The 21320-nt window shown below is 37.1% G+C and overlaps 6 protein-coding genes across 6 annotated transcripts; 3 read left to right on the top strand and 3 right to left on the bottom strand.

Moving 5' to 3' along the window:
- The first annotated feature begins 2638 nt into the window (after window positions 1–2638).
- LOC106087195 (2-(3-amino-3-carboxypropyl)histidine synthase subunit 2) lies at window positions 2639–4520 on the top strand. Its single transcript, XM_013252159.2, has 3 exons — window positions 2639–2871; window positions 2934–3074; window positions 3138–4520. The coding sequence occupies exons 1-3, from the start codon at window positions 2716–2718 to the stop codon at window positions 4302–4304; spliced, it is 1464 nt and encodes a 487-aa protein (XP_013107613.1). The 5' UTR covers window positions 2639–2715; the 3' UTR covers window positions 4305–4520.
- A 2213-nt stretch (window positions 4521–6733) lies between these two features.
- Window positions 6734–8893, bottom strand: LOC106087192 (mitochondrial-processing peptidase subunit beta). Its single transcript, XM_013252154.2, has 5 exons — window positions 8717–8893; window positions 8227–8439; window positions 7839–8167; window positions 7398–7774; window positions 6734–7332 (listed from the first exon to the last, which is right to left on the bottom strand). The coding sequence occupies exons 1-5, from the start codon at window positions 8783–8785 to the stop codon at window positions 6896–6898; spliced, it is 1425 nt and encodes a 474-aa protein (XP_013107608.1). The 5' UTR covers window positions 8786–8893; the 3' UTR covers window positions 6734–6895.
- A 3362-nt stretch (window positions 8894–12255) lies between these two features.
- Window positions 12256–13383, top strand: LOC106087190 (cyclin-C). Its single transcript, XM_013252152.2, has 2 exons — window positions 12256–12978; window positions 13055–13383. Exons 1-2 carry the CDS (start codon window positions 12391–12393, stop codon window positions 13268–13270), a joined length of 804 nt encoding a protein of 267 aa, XP_013107606.1. The 5' UTR covers window positions 12256–12390; the 3' UTR covers window positions 13271–13383.
- LOC106087188 (GPALPP motifs-containing protein 1) lies at window positions 13313–18864 on the bottom strand. Its single transcript, XM_013252150.2, has 4 exons — window positions 18775–18864; window positions 13871–14590; window positions 13597–13813; window positions 13313–13543 (listed from the first exon to the last, which is right to left on the bottom strand). Exons 2-4 carry the CDS (start codon window positions 14536–14538, stop codon window positions 13379–13381), a joined length of 1050 nt encoding a protein of 349 aa, XP_013107604.2. The 5' UTR covers window positions 14539–14590; window positions 18775–18864; the 3' UTR covers window positions 13313–13378.
- Window positions 14620–16930, bottom strand: LOC106087189 (phosphatidate cytidylyltransferase, mitochondrial). The gene has a single exon (XM_013252151.2). The coding sequence runs from the start codon at window positions 16886–16888 to the stop codon at window positions 15881–15883; it is 1008 nt and encodes a 335-aa protein (XP_013107605.2). The 5' UTR covers window positions 16889–16930; the 3' UTR covers window positions 14620–15880.
- LOC106087187 (tryptophan--tRNA ligase, cytoplasmic) lies at window positions 18168–20912 on the top strand. The gene is made up of 5 exons (XM_013252147.2): window positions 18168–18451; window positions 18510–18738; window positions 18791–18973; window positions 20014–20593; window positions 20650–20912. Exons 1-5 carry the CDS (start codon window positions 18271–18273, stop codon window positions 20758–20760), a joined length of 1284 nt encoding a protein of 427 aa, XP_013107601.1. The 5' UTR covers window positions 18168–18270; the 3' UTR covers window positions 20761–20912.
- Window positions 20913–21320: the final 408 nt, after the last annotated feature.

The raw sequence follows: 21320 nt of genomic DNA, 5'->3' as shown, positions 1-21320 counted from the left end.
CAATTCTTATCCGAATGATCTGAAATGTTACACAATGACTTCTTGAATGTTCAGCATTCATTTATGGTCCGAATCGGACTATAACTTGATATAGCTCCAATAGCATAACATACCTCATTCAATATTCTTTGTTTGCCTGAAAAGAGATACCGCGCATAGAACTCGATAAATGCAATCCATGGTGGAGGACATATAAGATTCGGCCCGGCCGAACTTAGCACGCTCTTACTTGTTTTTGTCATTATATTTATTTGCGAAAAAAATATAAAACCATAAATGCAGATAAAGCACGTAAATATTTTCGTATTAAAATACACTCCACCAAATTTGTTATTCAAAACAGCAAAAATTTTTGCTAAAACTGCAGTCTTTGTCTGCTGAAAATGGGAAAGCAGACATTAATGTTGTTTCAGCAAACATAGGGCTGCTGTGTTAGCTAACATTTCTTACTGACATTCAACTAACAAAATCTGCTGTTTTAAGTACACAAGACTGCTGAAAAAAATTGTATTTATGGTTGCCGGTTACTTGTTTTGATTACTTTGGGCATTTTTTAGATTTTTTTTAGAAATTGTGTTGGAAGAGATGATTTTAATTTGAGGAATATTACTGTAAAGAAACTAGCTGATCCATCCATTGGTATACATTTCGAAATGTAGCTGGGCTAGCTTGCTTTTTTTAAACCCACCACCGAATGAGGGGGTCCATAAGCAGGTTAAGTTCGAAGATGGGCTAATACGGACTATATCTTGATATAGCCCCCATATAGACCGATCCGCCGATTTAGGGTCTAAGGCGCATAAAAGCCACATTCATTATCCGTTTATGCTGATATTTGGAACAGTGAGTTGCGTTAGGCACCTCGACATCCTTCTTCTATTTGACACAGATCGGTCCAGATTTGGACATAGCTGTCATATAGACCGATCCACCGAGTTAGGGTTTTAGGCCCATAAAAGCCACATTTATTATTCAATTCTGCCAAAATTTGGGACAGTGAGTTGTGTTAGGCCCTTCGACATCCTTCTTCTATTTGGCTCAGATCGGTCCAGATTTGGATATAGCTGCCATATAGACCGATCTGTCGATTTAAGACTTTGGGCCCCTAAAAGGCGCATTTATTGTCCGATGTCGCCGAAATTTGGGACAGTAAGTTAAGTTAAGCCTTCTGCAATATGGCACAGATCGGTCCAGATTTGGATATAGCTGGCATATAGGTCAATCTCTCGAATTAAGATTTTGGGCCCATAAAAGGCGCAAACATTGTCCGATATCGCCGAAATTTGGGACAATGAGTTGTATTGGGCCCTTCAACATTCGTTTTCAATTTGGCTCAGATCGGTACAGATTTGTATATACCTCGATTTAAGGATTTGGGGCATTAAAAGGCGCATTTGTTGTACGATTTCGCAGAAATTTGAGACTGTGAGTTGTGTAAGGCTTCGACATTCTTCTGCAACTTGAACCATATCTGTCCAGATTTGGATATAGCTGCCATATAGACCGATATCTCGATTTAAAGTTTTGGCCCCATAAAAGGCGCATTTATAATCCGATTTCACTGAAATTTTACACGCATTTTTCAACGAATCTCAAATTTTTACACAACAATTTCCTCTATGATTCTAAAATATATGCGATTCCTTCAAAATTCTACATAGAGACCAGATTTTAATAAAATTTTTCTATAAACAAAATTTCAATGCAAATTTTTAATGAAATCTTTAATACAGCCTAAAAATTAAATGTAATTATAAATTAAATATAAAATTACTGTTTTCGAAATAAAAACAAAAAAACGATGCGTTTACCTCTGCGTATGTTCATTCGCTGCTGTCTCAACAACCATGACATAATAACCAGGTAGGGTACCGTTAACAGCTGAGTACAATTTTTTCTCGCGAAGTGCACTATCTGTCAACGAGATTTGGTTGTGTGTGTGTATTAAATATACATACAAACAAGGAAAAATGGCGCGAACTAGTAACATACTCAAAATCAAAGTTGCACTAATCACTGATTTTGACAGATAGTGCACTCAATATTTTGTTGTTGGGCAACTGCCACTACCTGTAAATGAATATATCTTGCTCAACAACGACTGAAACAAATAGAATAATGCTGAGTTTACATTGCACATCTGATGTATGGTCATTGTAAAAGTTTTGGTGTAAACAAAGGTGTATTCGTCATTCCCAGTCCATCGCACTTATGCCTTACAGGACGTGCGATGGACTGGGAATGGCGTTACTAAAACACCAAACGGTGACGAACTATACTATAGCTGCCATAACATGAGTCATAAAGTTGGCTGTGGATTTGTGGTTAGTAGGAGACTGAAACACTTTGTCTCCAGCTTTACTTCGGTGGATGAGAGGCTAGCCACAATCCGCATGTAGCCAAATTCTTTAACAGCAACCTTTGTTTGTGGCCATACTTCGAATGACAATCGCTTTGAAGCTTCAAAGTTTAAAATTTTTTAACTTTTTCGTGGTGCTTTTGTTGCATTTTTGAAACGCGACGAACAGAAAAGTACGCAGACGGGCTATATAATTTATCGTCTGTGTTTTGGCATCGCATTTTCGACTAGTATCGATTTTACAATTAAAAAGTCGAATAATCGATAAGTCACCTTTTAGAAAAAACAAAACTCAGCTGTTTGTTTTTAATACTGTTTCGTTTAATTTTTCTACTTTATACGAGTAATTTACAAAAATGACATCGGCATTTTCTAGCCCTGATGCGGCTGTCTTGGAAAGAGAAGCAGATCTCGCAGATAACGAAGCACCGGAAGTTACAATCGATCTAATATGGGGAGAAGACCAAAGCAAGAAATGCATGGAATGGATAAGAGCTAATAAATACAAGAGGGTAAATACGCAATAGGTATTTCCACGATGTAGTCTAATGATTTCCCTGCGATTCTATTGAAGGTGTGTTTACAGTTTCCCGATAGCTATTTGAAATGTAGTGAAGCGATTGCCTCAAGCATAAAGGATCAATTGGGGGAACCAGATGATGTTAAAACTTTTATTTTGGCGGACACCTCTTATGGCAGTTGTTGCGTAGATGAAGTAGGTCTCCCTTTTAAATATTTTTCTCGAGTGGACTCTGCATTATTTTCATTTACTATTCAGATAGCTGCTGCTCATGTGGATGCCGATAGTCTAGTTCATTTTGGAAATGCATGTCGCAGCAAGGTATGCCGTTTGCCCGTTTTATACTGCTTTCCTCAACTGCACACAGACTTGTCCAAATTCAATGAATATGTAAAATCCCTTGTCGAGCACACCGAAGAGAAAAATGTCACTGTATACTTGGATATTGGCTATCATCAATTGCTTAGTGACTCTTTAGAACAACAGTTAGTGGGCATTTTCCAACAACTTAAAGCTAAACAAGTTGACATTATATCATATTGCGGTGACAAACATGCAGCCATTACAGAGGGCAAAATTTCCATTACGGCCGAAGGCGAATTGGCAAATGAAATGGACCCCTCAAGATTGTGCCTATTTGTGGGTGGTGACAACCAACGATTCTTCAATCTGTCACTTACAACCAAGGCAGCTAAATGGTTTATTTATGATACATACAAAGCTGTTGGCAGCGAAAAGAATCCTCTCACAGCTAATTACATAAGGCGCAGATATTTCTATATAGAGAAGTGCAAGGACGCCCAGATGTTGGGCCTGGTAGTGGCTACCCTAACCTCCAATGGCTACTTAGATGTCGTCAAACGTTTACAGACTATGGCCAAGGCTAGAGGCATCAAAACGCAAATTATCTCAGTTGGTCGCATAAATCCAGCCAAACTTGCTAATTTCCTAGAAATTGACTGCTTTGTCCTGATTGGCTGTCCATTCAATAATATGTTCGAGTCAAAAGAGTTTTATAAACCAATTGTGTCTGTTTTTGAAGCCGAAATGGCGTTGAATCCCGCTTGGCATATGCGTTATCCAGAATCCTATGTTACTGATTTCATGGATTTGCTACCAGCAGGTCGATGTTTTCTTGAATTCAACGCCAACGATGTAAACCCAGAAGATGTTAGTTTGCTCACCGGGCGTCTGCGCTCCAATGGCACAAATGGCAATTGTGTGGAAACGGCTAATTTATCGGCTTTATCCGAACAACAACAATCAGTGGCAACTCAAGCGAGAATGGAAATGATGACAACAAACACTGGGTTAACATTCGAAGACCGAACTTGGCGAGGACTTAATCCCGCCCTGGGACAAACGGAACCAGCAAAATTAGAAAAGGGATTAAGTGGAATACCCATTCGATATACACACGATTAACAGAATAATTTAACGCCAAGTACTTAATTACAATTCCACGAACAACATCGTCCTATGTATTGTATTCGTTTAATAGTATAACTTTGATATGTAACTTTTTATGTATATGTCCATAGTGGCATGGGGCGGATTTGTATCCGCATCCACTTTTCAACCTAAACTTTTATGCTTTTCGTATAATTTAATAACCATAAAATTTGCAAAAATAAGAGATTAGGACTATGCATTTTTGGAATTTATAAGGATCATACATCTAAATATAATTGTCATTTCAATTTCTTCCAGCCATCGGTTTATTCTGTTTTCGCTATACACATGTACAGTGCTGCTCAAAACGTTTGCAAGCACCACATTAAAAAAAGTGCCAATGAAATCGAAATTTTTTATTATTTCTATAAACACAGTGTTCCTTTTTACACGACAAAAAATAAATGTATGTATATTAAAATTCCATGACAGCCGGTTGCACGTACTGAATTCACCCGATGGAGTCCTTAATCGGCAAGGGCTGCCGCCTCAGTGTACAACACACAATTTGTAGCCTTCCGAACGGCTAAATGCAGATGATCGAAGTCGTAATGTCATCTACAGACTTTATCGTCATTATGATCATTAGTTATTTACAGGTGACAATTACTCGCCTTGTCATATGGAGTATCTTAGCCACTCAGTATGTAAGCTCACATTGAGACTCTCCACTCGATACCGCCGATTTTCCGCGACTGAGGTTAAAGCTTCTCCACTTTCACTTCGTCCTTAAAAACAACTTTAGGTTATCGCTCGAATAAAGTGCAAACGCATCATAAGTTTTCATCACATGATTTATGAAATTAAATTCATTGATTCTTTTCCCCAACAGACATTCATTTGGCCATATTTTTCACGTGATGTTTATTTTTAAAATTGTTTACAAGAGCGTGAGGCGAAACCAACGACTATTCATCCGTGTTACTGCACGGGATTCATCCCGACACGGGATAATTGTGAGCACCCCACAGGCTGGAACACTGAGGTCCAATCTGTGTGGTGTTCATTGCTGACACGAGAAGCTTAGCTGCGAGCTATTGGGCGCGTCCACAGGTTGCGGATAGTGGAATAATCCATATAATGGCAGTCGCGGACAATTAGCGGTATCAAGCGGAGAGTCTCAATGAAAGGCTTGCACAAATACTGAGTGCCTATGATGCTCGATATGACAAGGCGAGTTGTTGGCGCCTTTAAATAACCAATGGCCCTGACCCTGTTCCCGCGGCGATCGGTCTTTGGACCGGAACAAGCTTGCTCACCTACAGGAGTCGATTTGGATCGGCAATATATACTAAATATTGTCGTCAGTTATTTTTTCTTGGATAGCTTCGTCGGTGCTACTAACCAATGGCTAAGGATGGATTAAATTTCCGTATCTAGTCCAAACCACTTTTTTCGTCAGACTAACTTCGCATTATCTCTGGTGAACATATTTCTGAATTGAAAAAAAAACCGAAATGATTGAATGACTTATTCACCTGTTCTGGGTACCGGGCCACAGAGATATCCCAGGGAATTGTAAAGCAATAAAACTTGCGAGAATAGGAACTACCTTACTCTTTCCAAGAGAACTGGAATATGTGGTAATGGCTCAAGCGACATGTAAGATAAGTCTACAGAATCAGGCCCAAAGGACATATGTTCACAAAGTGCGGTTTGTGAACACTCCAGAATTATGCGGCCCAATCTAGACTTGAAGAGTTCTACCGAAGAAGCTGTAAGGAGTTCCACTTTAAGCGGATGTGAATATTTGCAGAATTTATTGGATTTGTAAAGCGATCCGGATGGTTCAACGGTAGGACCTCCAGTTCCTGTGGTATCACAATGGATTTAAACGTATAAGTGAGTCTGATGGCAGACTACCACATGCACCTAACCTAGCCTACCTTCGTCGTAAACCTTGACCGTTTCTCTAACTTATTTATATGTATGCATTAAGGTTTTCGAAAAAAAAATTATTTGATAAAACGCCCCATGGGTTGTTAGAGGTAGGCTTCTGTTGCCTTAAAAGAAGAAATGGGCTTCCTTTTCGGGTCGGTCAACAGTGAATTGAAATGCCATAATGCAAGTCAAATCATGATGTAATATGTGATAACAAATGCAAGATAAAACAGTCCGATATTACCAGGCGAGTCAAGAAATAAACTAATCTCTACCATGCTATCACAATGGACCAACAAAGTCTTCGTAGGTCTGATTGCAGGCTGCCGCTATTACTATTACCTATCCAAGTAAATGATACATTTGACAAAACACAACTGGAGGCGATTCCTTATCCTTTGCACCAATCAACTGGATAACTCGAGGTCATAATCAAATTTTTGATTTTGCTTCACTTCTTAGAGACATGAAAAGGGAATGGCTGTCGCTTTTTATCATTTATCGTCCTTCTTACACATTCCTTTTTATGTTGTATTTAACAAGATAATTGTTTTATTTTGTTTAGGTATTATGATGGTTTTCTTGTTTTGGATAGTGTTATCATTAAATTAATTTTCTATAATTTTTTTCGTAACTTCGTTTCGAAATTATGACTGTGAACTCCTTATCAATTATTATTGACTTTAAACTCTCAACCAGTACATAGAAGAGCGGATTCTGTTGTAGTCGGGGAGATTTTCAACAGGACCAACGGCAGCAACAGCAGGGCATCTATCGAAGATGTATTTCATGGCCACATCACGAATATTTTGCACATCAACAGAATCAATACGTTGCTCCAACTCGTGCAAAGGAATACGGCGGTTATAGCAGAGCATTTGGCGACCGATGTCTTCACAGATTGGAGTAGTACCGTCCAATTGCAGCAACATGTTAGTCTTCAACAAGTTCTTTGCACGTTCGACTTCAGCTTCGGTGACCATTGTGCACAAACGCATCCACTCAGCTTGAACATTGAAGAGCATGTTTTCGCATTCCAGTGGGTCGCAAACGTAATAAATGCCCCACAAACCAGTATCTTTGTAGCAAGTGTTGAAGGATTGGAAGCTGTGGCACAAATCTGCAAAAAAAAAAAAAGTTAACTTTGTCCATCATGGGGTTCTTTAATAAATTGTTCACACTTACTGTCTTCAGCGCTGGCACGAGCCAAGTTAGAAGCATTGTTGGCACCGCCACCTTGAGAACGGTCCCAGGCTCCAATAAGGGTGTTGGCAACCATCAAGGGAATGTTATCCTGATCCGTCCATCCACAGCCTTCAACAGCCACAGCAATATGAGCCAAAGGCAAGGAATCGTCACGTACACGCACTTCAGAGCCAGTGAATCGGCAGGGTGTTACCTCTGGGGGCTTGCCATCATAAGTGTTGGCCAATTTGCCCAAATGTTGATCAGCCAATTTAACCAATTCATTGTGCTTTACACCACCGGCACCAGCCAAAATAATACGAGAGGCCTTGTAGTGAGTGCTAATATAGTCTTGCAAATCAGATTTACCAATGGACCTTGAAATAGGGTTCATATTTAACTATTTTATCTTTTTCAAAAAAGAACTCCCATATCACATACTTAATGTTCTTGGTGGGGCCCAAGATGGTTTGACCCAATGGGGTACCTTGATAGGCAGTAGCGTGCAAGTGATCAAAGACAACTTCTTGCAAGTTGCTTTCAACTTCTTGCATTTCACGCAAAATCACGGAACGTTCCCGCTCAATTTCAGATTCACCTAATTTGGAGTTCTGAATGATGTCGGATAAGATCTCTACAGCCTTTGGTACGTCTTTGGACAAACATTTAGCGTAGAAAACAGTTTGTTCCCGAGAAGTGTAGGCGTTCAAATGAGCGCCCATGTTTTCAACTTCCAACTCCAGATCAGTCTGGGAACGCTTAGCTGTACCCTAGAAATCAATAAGAATGAATTGAGTAAAGAAAACAATTGTTATGGCAAATAAAACACCTTGAATGCCATGTGTTCCAAAAAGTGAGCAACACCGTTGTTTTGGGGCGTCTCGGAGCGAGAACCAGCATCGATCCATAGACCAACAGTGGCAGTGGCAGCACCCGAATCTTCACTGGCAACACGCAAGCTATTATCCAAAGTTGTTACTTGAGTGGCTGGGATGTTGACGAGAGTTTTCTTCAAGCTAGCGGCATCGGAAGCTTTGTAGCGCTGCAAGAAAACATTATTTGGATTAATAAAACTACCTAACCTCAAAAGATATCACGGAGTTAGCATTAACAAATTTAGTTTTTACTTATGCAAGGAATTAAAAATTGTTAGCTTCAATAGCGGATTGGTTAAAAAACAAATCCAAAACGACTTTTCAAAATTTATTTTCATGATTTACAATTTTTTTCATTACGTAATGTCAAAAGTTCTTAGTTCCCCTTTTGTAATCGTTTTCATGGATATAACCATTGGTTATGCTTTTTTTAACCATTTTTACCTTCAACAAATTAACCCCTTTGGATAATTGTCGCAAGTTTTGCGAAACGCCAAGCACACGCATAGCCATAGTGACCGATTTTCTTATTTTAATTTACTTGTACACTAAAATTATTACAAAATTCTCTCGTAAAAGGAGCCCACTGGACGAAAATTTCTATCGTACGAAGTTAGCTGCAGCAAATGACATTCAAAGGTATGTTCAGTGCTCTTCATATGTAATACCTTTTCGGACAATTAATGAGCTGGTGCATGTCAAATCAAAACACAACATTGGCAGCTTTAATGTCCAGTTTATCTCGCTTTAAATTTTTTTGTTTTTGGCCAAGGCGGATTAAAAGAGGTGGTCTCACGCGAACTGCTGTAAACAGCCGCCCAGGTTTCGCGGTATTAAGATATAAGATTTTTGTTTGCATTCTCTTTTTTGTTATTTTTTTTCTCGCATATTCTCTGCTTATGTACCCACATGCACACAAATTTGTTTGAGTGTGTTGGCAAATCGCCGATCAGCTTGATGACAAGATAGCGGATTGCATCCACCACCTTTAATTGTTTCGACGTGGCTTTTGCATAGAGACAATTTAAATTACGTGACATCAACAAAGCGAATAATGACAGTCGTCGTCTTCTCATAAAATTGAACACGAAAGTCCATGGCAACAACAGCACATCATTTGTAGCAAAATGTCATTTCAAAATTGACATTGTTCCCAACACAAGCAAGTTAAACGAGAGAAAAAGAAATACAAATAAATAACACGTGAGAACGTGCAAAATAATGGGGTAGTTTGCTGTGAATGTAAACACAGAACTGACATCTTAATACCTACCGTCAAATTGGTCGGCTGTTTTCAGCTTTTCGCGTGAGACCACCTTCATTAATCCACATTGGTCAATGCCCAACTCTTCTGTACATATTCACAAAACTTAATGCAGTTTTAAAGTAGGTTTAGTTGACAGCTTCTTTTATAGAACTGTGAAATAGACCCAATTTAAAGCTGCATTAAAATTTGTGAATATGAGCATTTGTTTGTAAGTCTTATTATGCAAGATTTGCAAGAAACATCACATGTTCCAATAACAATACATTGATTTCTTCTTTTCTTTGCGTTTCTTTACTTTTTTATCTTTTTTACACTTGTCGTTAAAACCTGTTTTAATAGCTCAATCATCAGTTTCTCTTTTATAAGATCAACTGACTCGAGTCATAAATCCTGATTTAATGAGCAGAATAGAAGTGCTTTTTTCAATGTCTGTCAAATAATTGCTGTTTTATTTTAGCCCTATCGATTGCAAGCCAGATGTTCTGGAAAGAATATTGGAGCAAACTTGTTCTAAATTGCATCGATATAATGCGAAAATAGATAAAAATACAAATAAATCGATATTTGCCCTAAGTAGTACTGAAATAAAACACAGCAAATGATAACACATTTCGTTTAAAAACGGTACAAGGATTTTGATACGTTTTTGTTGTTGTTGTAGCCGTGCCCTTGCCGATGAAAGATTTCATCGGGTCAATCCGGTACGTATAACCGGCTGCCATGGGATTGACGTTTTTGTTGTTGTTGTTGTTGTTGTTGTTGTAGCAGTGTGTTTTACACCGAGACGGCAGCCCTTGCCGATGGAGGATTCCATCGGGTCAATCCGGTACGTACAACCGGCTGCCATGGGATTGGATGATACCATTGGGTCAATCTGGTACGTACAATGGGATTGTTTTTGGTCATTACTGATTGTCATTTGACACATAAGCAGAGTATTCTGCTTCAGGCGGAACGCTGTCAAAATCCATATAAAAAGACCGGCAAAACGCTAAAGGAAAATAGGCCAAAAAGTAATACTCTGTTTAGAGTGAGGAAAATGGAAAAAAGAAAGTTTAGTTGCAACGCAGGATTCACTGAATAAGGTTAAGCCAAGCGATCAGCCGATATACTTTTTTTTTAATATTTGGCAGTACTTGGCATTGAGGATGTCAACTTGTTCTCTTTTTACATTCATTCTTTGTTTACGTTTTCTCCTATATGATGACATTTTCAATCGTCAGATTTGACATCCTTAATGATGTTTATGGGGCCTATCCACTTTGTGTTTTTGCATGTGACCTAACCTTCTATTAGTGAATCCTGGTTGCAACGCTTGACTTCATTGTCGGCATCATTTTTGTTATATTGTTTTTTCTTTCTGTTATTGGATTTATTTGCGAAAAAATAATAAAACCATAAGTGCTGATAAAAAACGACTTTGGTATGAAAATAAAAAGAAAACATAACTGTCAAATTCCGCTCGCGGAACAATTAATGATTTCCGCGACTGCTCCGAAAGCAGAATACAATACCAACCCATACACATTTATTTTCACCAACACATTTATTGCGATCACCCATTATGATGCACCGTGCAAAACGGCCAATACGAGCCAAAAGTAATTGATTCCAAGGTGGATTTTGCAAGGTGGTCTCCTGCGAACAGCTGTTAATAGCCGGCCAGGTTTGACGGTATTAAGATGTAAGATTTCTCTACCCTACCTTTGGGTTGACGCAACTTTAAATAACAAAAAAAAAAAAAAGATGTAAGATTTTTGGTTGCATTTTTTTACTGTTATCTTTTTTCTCCTATATTATCTGCTCATGTACGCACACTTATACACACACGGACACAAATTTGTTTATGTGTGTTGGCAAAACATCGATCAGCTTGATGACAACGTTTACATTGAGATTTTTATGATCTGGATTTAAGTAAATCCAAGGCGGTTTTAAGATGACAGATTTTTGTTTGCATTTTCTTTTTTGTTATCTTCTTTCTCGCGTATTCTCTGCTAATGTAGGCAACGTATGCACGCACGCACACAAATTTCTTTGTGTGTGTTGGCAAATCGTCAATCAGCTTGATAACAACATAGCGGATTGCACCATATGATTTGTGGTTGTTGTATAAAAGGGACCATCTTTCATTGTTTGGCCATGAACTAAATCCGAAAACAAATCCTGCCAGTATACATAGCGTTTGTTGGGGATTTAAGTGACATACACAAGCTTACATGCGTATCCATGAATGTGCATATCATACACAACCATACATTTGTGTATGAATTTATTTTTGTACGTTGAAATTTGCAATAAACACAGGGTTTAGCACTTAAATCTCCTAAAACACTACTTTACGTCCGGCAACACAGAATGACGCTTGCTTTCAACTGTCAACGTTGAAAATTTTCTAGCTTTTCCGCGTTGCTTTTGTGGAATTTGCTGTGATATTATGCGAACAGCTGAGTACTTTTGCATCGATTTGATTTTTCAATAATTCTTTATGTCAAATGCTTGTTAACATATCTATGATTTTCATCTAAAATCTTACAACGATGTTTTATTTAATCCGATATGTCAGAATGGTAACAATACAAATATAAAGCACATTTAAAGAAAATAAGTGGTAAAACAATTTTTCTAAAACCACTAACATTCAAAGTTATGGCGTTTGTATTAATGACGGTATATTTAATTGTACCATGAGTTGATTCGATTTTTTAACCACGACTAGAGTACCTCGAATACTCGGTTTAGATTTCTATCCCAAGCTTTGTCTGCTCTCTTCACCTGTTTTATATTTGTGAAAAAAGGATTTCTAATTTTTCTTGGATACTCTGATACTCTTAAGTTGCATACTTTTTTAATGGCTGGAAATTTCTGGCAGAGTTCACACTCCCAACAATGGATACTTGATCGTCAAGACTTAATACGCGAACGTCAATATGATTTACAAATTCTTAGCGAGGAGGAATACCAGAAGGTTTTCATATTTTTCGCCAATGTCATCCAAGTGTTGGGAGAGCAGTTAAAGCTACGACAACAGGTTATTGCCACGGCTACGGTGTATTTTAAACGTTTTTATGCGAGAAATTCTTTGAAGAATATAGATCCTCTGTTATTAGCTCCTACATGCATTTTGTTGGCTTCAAAAGTGGAGGAGTTTGGAGTCATTTCCAATTCTAGGCTAATTTCAATTTGCCAATCGGTCATCAAGAGCAAATTTAGCTATGCATACACTCAAGATTTTCCGTATCGTACAAATCATATATTGGAGTGTGAATTTTATTTACTGGAGAACCTAGACTGCTGTTTGATTGTTTACCAGCCATATCGCCCATTGTTGCAACTAGTCCAGGATATGGGTCAGGAAGACCAGCTGCTGACGCTAAGTTGGCGAATTGTAAATGATTCCCTGCGTACAGATGTTTGTTTACTTTATCCTCCGTACCAGGTAAGTGTAGATATAAAACATATATATCTACATTTACATACATTTTATCTGAAATATAATTCAACAACTATTTTAGATTGCCATTGCTTGCCTTCAAATTGCGTGTGTTATCCTACAGAAGGATTCCATGAAGCAGTGGTTTGCTGAACTAAATGTAGATCTCGATAAAGTGCAAGAAATTGTGCGAGCTATTGTAAATTTATTTGAGCTTTGGAAGGATTGGAAAGAAAAAGATGAAATACAAATGTTGCTGGCGAAAATTCCCAAACCTAAACCTGCGCCTCAACGCTGATAACATTCGTTTTAATTTAGCTGTAATATTATGGATATTTTTTATTTATAATAATATTAAGTTATAAAAAAAAATACAAAAAATAAAATATATTTTGTAATATTTTACTCAAAGGTACTTTGTATGACCTCTTGAAAATTTGCTATCTAATATTTTTGCTTTGTCTACAATTTGTTTGGTTTGATTACTATCGATTTTATTAAGCTTTAAATCAATGTCTCGACTGAAAGGTCGTCTTTCCGGCTTGGCTCCACTTTCCTTTAATTCCTTAGCCTGATAAAAAAATTTAAATTTTATTGAAAATTTAATACATTGCGTGTACATACCTTTCTTTTTTCCTCTTTTCTTAATTTTTTTTGATGCATATCCACCAAAGATTCTTCACGTTTTTGTTTCTTTTTATGTTTCTTCGCTAATGCTTCCTGTTCAGCATCTCTTTGTTTATCGAACTCGGCTTTGGCTATGGCCTTAAGACTTTCTTTGGATGTATTGGGTCTCGCCTGTTTAGTTTCTTCATTTTGCGGTGTTTTTGTCCAAGATGATCTGCAATAAGAGTAAATATTTTCATTTGCTTTTACTTTGAAATATCGAATTATGTACCTGTCGCTAAAATCAGGTCTCTCCTTGCCTTGGTGGAATCCTCTTTTCAAATTATTAAGTGCTGCCAGTCCACCTTTGAGACCGACCTCTGGCAATTCTAACATCCATTCTTCGCGGACTGTTGAATCGACATTAGTTGAGCAGTTTACGCCGTCTATCGCAGCCAATTTTAATTCTAAAGCCCTCTTTTCAAGTTCAATTTGAGTCGTTGACATTTCTTGTTTGTCCGCCGTGGGTATAGGGCCATACGATCCTTGCAAATTATCCTCTTCGTCATCGGGTTTGTCAACGCCGGAACTGCAACTTAGACTTGCTGCGGTCTCTTGCTGGTTTTGGTTGAGTGAAATATCTTTTGGCATAGTTGGACCTATAACTCTTGTTTCTTGAACACTATGTTTAACTAATAAGTGTGGTGGTAGGGCGGGTCCAAAAGATTCTTCTTCCTGGCCGGCGGCATTTGGGTCTAAAATTCTTGGAGGAGCAATGGGTTTTACATCTTCTTTTCTCAAGAGAGTTACCTTGTCCTTCCTTAGGCGTTTTTTCTCTTTGTGACTCTTTTTCTCTTTTTTATGTTTTTTCATTTTCTTCAACTTCTTAAGTTGCTTCCTTTTTCTCTCGCTTTCGGAGGAGGATGACGATGACGTGATTGAATCTGTGTCGCTAGTCATTCTAGTGTAGGATGTGATGTGTGAACTCAAAAAATATGTATTGTGATAACAACTAAAAGTAGAGGAAAGAAACACTTCAGCTCAAGCATTGGGAATACGTCTCGTTTTTATTAAATTCAAGTAAATCTACAATATGTACATATGCATACATTTTCTAAAATATATTTAGTTGGCTACAAGATAATTTTGTTTTCAAGTTGTAGTCATAGCATAGATTTCTGTAGCACAGTAGTAGATGCATGCATTTTTAGTATTTCGTTGTACTTGTCTCTTTCAATTGAGATATGGTTGTTAGCCTCAAATGCATAGCTAAATACTGGACCCACTTATTGTTTTGGCGTCTTATTTGCCAAGTTAAATATATGAAAAAAGACAAGCATATATTAAGAATTTTAACATTAAGAAATGAGACAACGGTTCGTGTGTCAGTTTATACTATATTTAGTGTTTAACATTGTAAGCCTTCCTCGAAAAGAAAGTGTTGAATTAGACTTAGCAAAATATTATTGCGTATTTATATTCAGAAAGATGGGATGGTAAAATGTATTGCTTATCATATGGTACCTCTTAGGAGTTGACTTAAAAATAATATGGTACAGAACCCTTTGTTTCGCCATACATTCTGCCTTTTTACAACTAATAATTGCAAATTTGCGCATGATCATATCAAGAGGAACAGGCCAAACTTCTTAAATATAATGATATTTAAACTCAACGATAAGTAACTACATTTTTATAGCCGAGTCTAAACGGCGTGCCGAACTTCCCTCTTTGGGAAATTTTATTTTTTTTTTAAACCTTACAATTTTTTTATGGAGCAACGCATAATCCATATACATTTTTGCCATTAAAACCAAAATTTATTAATTTATTACCACCGAATTTGCCAAAACACAGGTTACATAATTTGGATGTTCCTTAGAAATTTAATCTTAAGTCTTCTTATAATTAATGCGGTTTTTATAAGGGGGCCCTTTTATACAAGTGTTTTCATTAATTATTACATTATGCCATAACTATTTAAGCATACTAAGACTCCACAACGACATTCTAACAAAAGAAACATATCGAACCTTCACTTTAATTTCCATATAATTTATAAAATATTCCTTTATTAGCGCAACGATGGCTAGTTGGAACTTTGTCTCAATAAAAATCCAGATCTCTTGGTCAGATTTACTTTTAGACAAGTGCAGATAAATAATAAATGCATTGACTTCTTTGATAACTGAAAATTAAGCTCGTCTTTACTCTACTAATAAATACATACTATAGCAACAATCCCTTATAATTCTCATTAAAAACATCAACAACAACAATGTCGACAGGATGGATTATCTTCTTATTTGGCAAATGTCTTCATTGCTTTCCGTGAGGCATAAACTAATGTTTTCATCACACCGGCACTAGGTATATTTTTCAATGTCTGAGTTATGCTGCTGCGCCAGACTATATCGTTTACCGATATCTGTACAATCTCATGCAAATTTTTTAGTGCAGCCAAGGGACCAATTATATCAATATAACTACCCTTAAACACCGCATTACGTATTAGTCGCCTTCGCAATTCCGCTGGGGCTTGTCGCAGGTGATATTCTACAGCCTTTAATGACTTGTCCTGTTCAAATTGAGTAACTACTCTTTCGGATCCCTTCTCCTTCGCTCCAAAATCCACCGCTACAAACTTTGCTAAATCTTTCATGATCGGTGCATAGAGTTCAAAGAACTCGTTTTCTTGTGCCTGAACAATATTCGCAACCTTGTTTTTATTTTCGCCGAAAATCATTCGAAAATCGCCTTTATAGCTCAAATTAGAGATGGTGTGAAACAAATGGAACGATGTAAACTTTTCCGGCAGAAGGAGCAAGGCTACTTGGAAGGCATTTCGCAAGTTTGTAGCCAGCGCTTCTTTTAATTGCTTGTCATCATCTGGTGGCACAATGTCTTCCACTGGTTTATGCAAACGTCCTGCCATATATAAATGTTTCCATTCTAGAAGATCTTGCAGCATTTGTTCTTTTGATATAACACCGTACTTTATTTGAACTCCCAAATCTGAAAGTGGCACTAGGGTATTAAAGTAAACACCAGCTCCGAAATTCTCCTGATACTTCATTATACATTTTGGCCCTAAAAGTCGCATAGAAGAGTAATGGCTTTCGTGTCGGTTAATATTTTCCGCATGCCAACCCAGTGGATCACGCACGCAAAACACCAAATCGATAATGTTATCCTTTTGTTTGTTCACGTCGGAATATCCGACTTGCTGCTTGACCCCAGAACCATAAGCAAAAACATAGGAAATTGCACCGCGTGGAAATCTTGCCAATATATCTTTATACAAACTCATTGGTCACTACACTTTTGTTGGATGCTACAAAATTTATTGAAGGAAATTATGCCAATTTTTAATTTTTCATTTAAGAAATGCTCAACCTTGCTCAAGTTAAGGATTTGTAATTGTCGCAAAAATACGGCTGTTAATGTATGTTCAGTGTTACACTTTTGCGGCCTGTCATATTTGGCAGTGTATGTTCAATGTTTTGAATTGAATTGCAAGATAGCGCAACGTAAAAGAACGTAACAGCCAGTTTTTACACAGTTAAAAAAAGCTTGCCCCTCAAGGCAAAGGTATGCGCCTCAAACGAAATTGTTTAATGACATTGTTTCAATTAGGAGGTAGCATCATAAGATGAGATCATGCGAACAGCTGAGAACAATTTTTTATTTTTGGTTTGATTTTGCAAAAGCCCAAATGATTTTTAACATAGACGCGATATTAAAAATAGATCTTAAAACGATGTTTTATTTGATCCGATATTCAATACAGGTAGTGTACCGTTAACAGGAGAGTACAATTTTTCTCGCAAAGTGAACTATCTTTCAACGAGTTTTGGTTGTGTGTGTATTATAGTTAAGAACTTTAAAACATATAAACAACGAAAAATGGTGCGACAGAGCATACCCAAAACTTAAGTTGCACAAATCATTGATTTTGACAGCTAGTGAACTCAATACTTTGTTGTTGGGCAACTGTCACCACCTGTAAATAAATATATCTTGGTTTAAACTGTGTCACTCTAGGTAGATATAAAAAGCTAACGTCATATGTCCAGCTGATAAAATTTTCCAATTTCAGAGTTGTATCCAAATACACTCTCGTTGTTTAGATTTTAAAGTTTTTGCAACATTTGAATTATTTTTCCCATTTTTTATACGTTTTTAATCACAATCTCTTAATTTTTTTGCTGCTGTACGTGAAAATGCAAATAAAAATTAAATGTCAATTTGACAGTTGGAAGAGTTGGAATTTTTACTCCCATTTCCACAATGCTGTACCATTGATTTCGTCGTTGTTGGGCTTATGACTTTACCTTATTACATCTAACCACTTTTACGAGATTGAGCAGAACAAGCAGACCGTCAAGGGTGAATTACTTAAAAGGTTGTCTCATTTGTACAACAACATAAAAACCATATGGTGAAATCGCCATCTGGCCGGCTGCTAACAGCTGTTTGCGTGAGACCACCTTTTTAAATCTGCTTTGGTCGTATACGGTCTCTGGGGTTTATTAAATCTTTTATAAATCTGGCACCTTTGTTTGATTTTCATTAGGATATCATCTGTTTGTCAATTGAATTGACTAATTGACCGATTGAGCTGCAGGTACACGTTTCACACTTCCGATAGAACTTTGCTTTGGTACTTGAATTTTTTTATACTTAACTAATATGAGTGAAACTGTGGCTGAAGGTGTCGAGGCATTAACACTGAATAATGCAAAAGAAACCGAAGAGCCTGTCGCAACAGGAGAAGAAGTTATTGCTGGCGATGATGACCAGAATGATGTAGTTGATCCATGGAATGTGACAAGTAGCAGTGATACTGGAGTTGACTACGAGAAATTAATAAGTAAATGTTATGTTAGATGTTTCAATTATTATTGTTGGTACTATTATTTTTTATACAGAACGTTTCGGGTCATCCAGAATCGATGATGAATTAATAGCACGTATTGAGAAGATAACTGGGAAGCCGGCTCATCCTTTAATACGACGTGGAATATTCTTCTCTCATCGCGAACTAAACACAATTTTAAACTTGAAAGAACAAGGAAAACCATTTTACTTGTACACAGGTCGAGGACCTAGTTCGGAGTCTTTGCATTTAGGTCATTTAATTCCATTTATTATGACAAAGTAAGTGAATAAGTTTATTTCAAGCGTAAAACTTACCGATTGTGTTTTTTAGATACTTGCAGGAAGCGTTTGACGTGCCTTTAGTCGTGCAGATGTCCGATGACGAGAAAACATTATGGAAGGACTTAAAAGTTGAAGATGCAATCAAATTAGCTCACGAAAATGCCAAGGATATTATCGCCATGGGATTTGACGTCGACAAAACGTTTATATTCAATAACTTGACGTTCATGGGGTAAGTCGTTTAGGTTTTATCGCAAAAAGGGTTTTTATAATATGCTTTTGAGTTGTGAGTCATCGACTTCTAGAAAACTGTATATTGAATTGAGAGCGCTGCTAAGCCCATTTTGCGTAAGTTACAACAAAGTATGACATGACCAATTTCAGAGTAGCTTTCAACAATCTCTTTTTTATCATTTGTATTTCTTCAAGGTTATTTGAGATTATTTGAGATATTCCCGGCTTTAGTCTCAAACAACTTTTATATGAGCCCCATATTTCCACAGCTGGTAAATATGCCCGGGAGTTGTTCTGCGGGTTTGGCGATCACCCAAAAACTTGGATTGATAAGGTCATGATTTGTCTATATATCCTTTCGCGATTTTTTGGATGGGACGCAATAAATTTGACCCCAAATTTTTATACAAAATTCTTGTTATTAGGTTGCTATGAGAGAGCAACAACTCATCTCCGAGACCTGGCGTTTTTAAAAACTAGGATAAGGGCGTGGTCCCCTTTAATATCAACAAATGATGTGTCCTAGTTTCTGCACCAATTGTGAAAATTTCAAGAACATTGGCTCTGCCACCTTTAAGTCTATGCCAAACGGGGTGAAAATCCGAGCTCCGAATTGTGTTGCTCATGTTGAGAAATGTGGAATGCACAGACAGCCAACTGTATGGGTGCAGTCTTAGTGAGTGGCCGCCCGGCACCGACTCTAGCTTAAATACTGAGAGCCTAAGTAGAGTATATTAGTATGACAAGACCAGTTATTGATGCCTTTAAATAACCAATGGCCATAACATTTTAAATAAAACAATCTTACGGTTTGATTTTTTTTTAAATAATGACAGTTGGTGGTATTACTTTTGTAAAATGAAATGAAATGTCTTTCAACATATGGATATGTCGAAAATGGCATTGTGATCAACAAATAGATAAACATTTGCAACATTTCTTTTTTGAATTCATCACTGACCAGAATTTACTTTGATTACTTACAAAATCTAAAATCGAATGTTCAAATTGACACGTATCGCAAATTTTTTTTTTCAGACAATGCCCAGCTTTTTATCAAAATGTAATACGCATGCAAAAATGTGTCACATTCAATCAAGTAAAGGGTATTTTTGGATTTGGCGATTCAGATATAATAGGCAAAATTGGTTTCCCCGCTGTTCAAGCAGCTCCGGCGCTTTCAAGTACATTTCCATTTATTTTTGGCAACCGCAAGATACACTGCCTTGTTCCTTGTGCTATTGATCAAGACCCATATTTTCGTATGTGTCGAGATGTGGCACCACGATTGGGTTTTCCAAAATGTGCTCTGATACATTCAACATTCTTCCCAGCTTTACAAGGTGCAAAATCGAAAATGTCTGCCAGTGATCAGAATTCTGCCGTGTTCTTAACCGATACCCCCAAGCAAATAAAAAATAAAATAAACAAATATGCCTTTTCTGGCGGGCGTGTTACAGTTGAAGAGCACAGAAAATTGGGTGGCATACCGGACATTGATGTTGCTTATCAGTTGTTGAAATTCTTTTTGGAAGATGACGCAAAATTAGAAGAAATTCGAATTGCATACAGCAAGGGAGAACTTTTGACCGGTGAAATAAAGAAAATAGCAATTGAGGTGAGTAGAAATATGACTGGTTAAATGTCTTAGTAAATATAATTTTTTGTTTGCAGACTGTAACGCCTATTGTTGAGCAACATCAAGCTGCACGCAAATTAGTTACTGATGAAGCATTACAAAAGTTCATGGAAATTCGTCCACTTAAGTTTGGAAATAGTAGTTAAACTACCTACATATATTTATTTACGTATGTCACAACTTGAAAAGTTTTTATTTCTTTTTTATTTGCGCTTGTAAAACAATGAATTTATCAATAATCATTATTGTATTTTTTAAACTGTTTAGTATTAAATACATACATACTTTAGTTTTTGTACGTTTCCTTATATTTGCATAACTGATATCTAAATACATATGTGCAGGATAAATAATTAGCATTTTTAATACCTTTCTGGCGCCATCTCTTATCCACAATTAAAAAAAATCCTTTAAAATATATTGAAAAATTTATAAAACTATGCGTAAAAGATGAAAAAGGCAGAATTCCAATCTACGGGCTTTAGCCAGTACCCACCACAACAGATCTTTTATAATGTCTGTATTATGTAGTTCAGATAATATGGAACACAGCCCTCGACTACTTAGAGCATCTATAGGTTAAGATAATGATCTGGAAAGAAACCTTTCCCTGTTGTTGTAGCGATGTGTTATACATTGAGACGGCATCCTTTGCCGATGAAGTACTCCATCGAGTCAATCCGGTACGTACAACCCGCTGACATGT

This window comes from Stomoxys calcitrans, chromosome 2 (genome assembly GCF_963082655.1).
Source record: "Stomoxys calcitrans chromosome 2, idStoCalc2.1, whole genome shotgun sequence".
Classification (NCBI taxonomy): domain Eukaryota; kingdom Metazoa; phylum Arthropoda; class Insecta; order Diptera; family Muscidae; genus Stomoxys; species Stomoxys calcitrans.
Note: the sequence above shows the minus strand (reverse complement) of the source record. Positions and strands in the feature narration are given on the sequence as shown.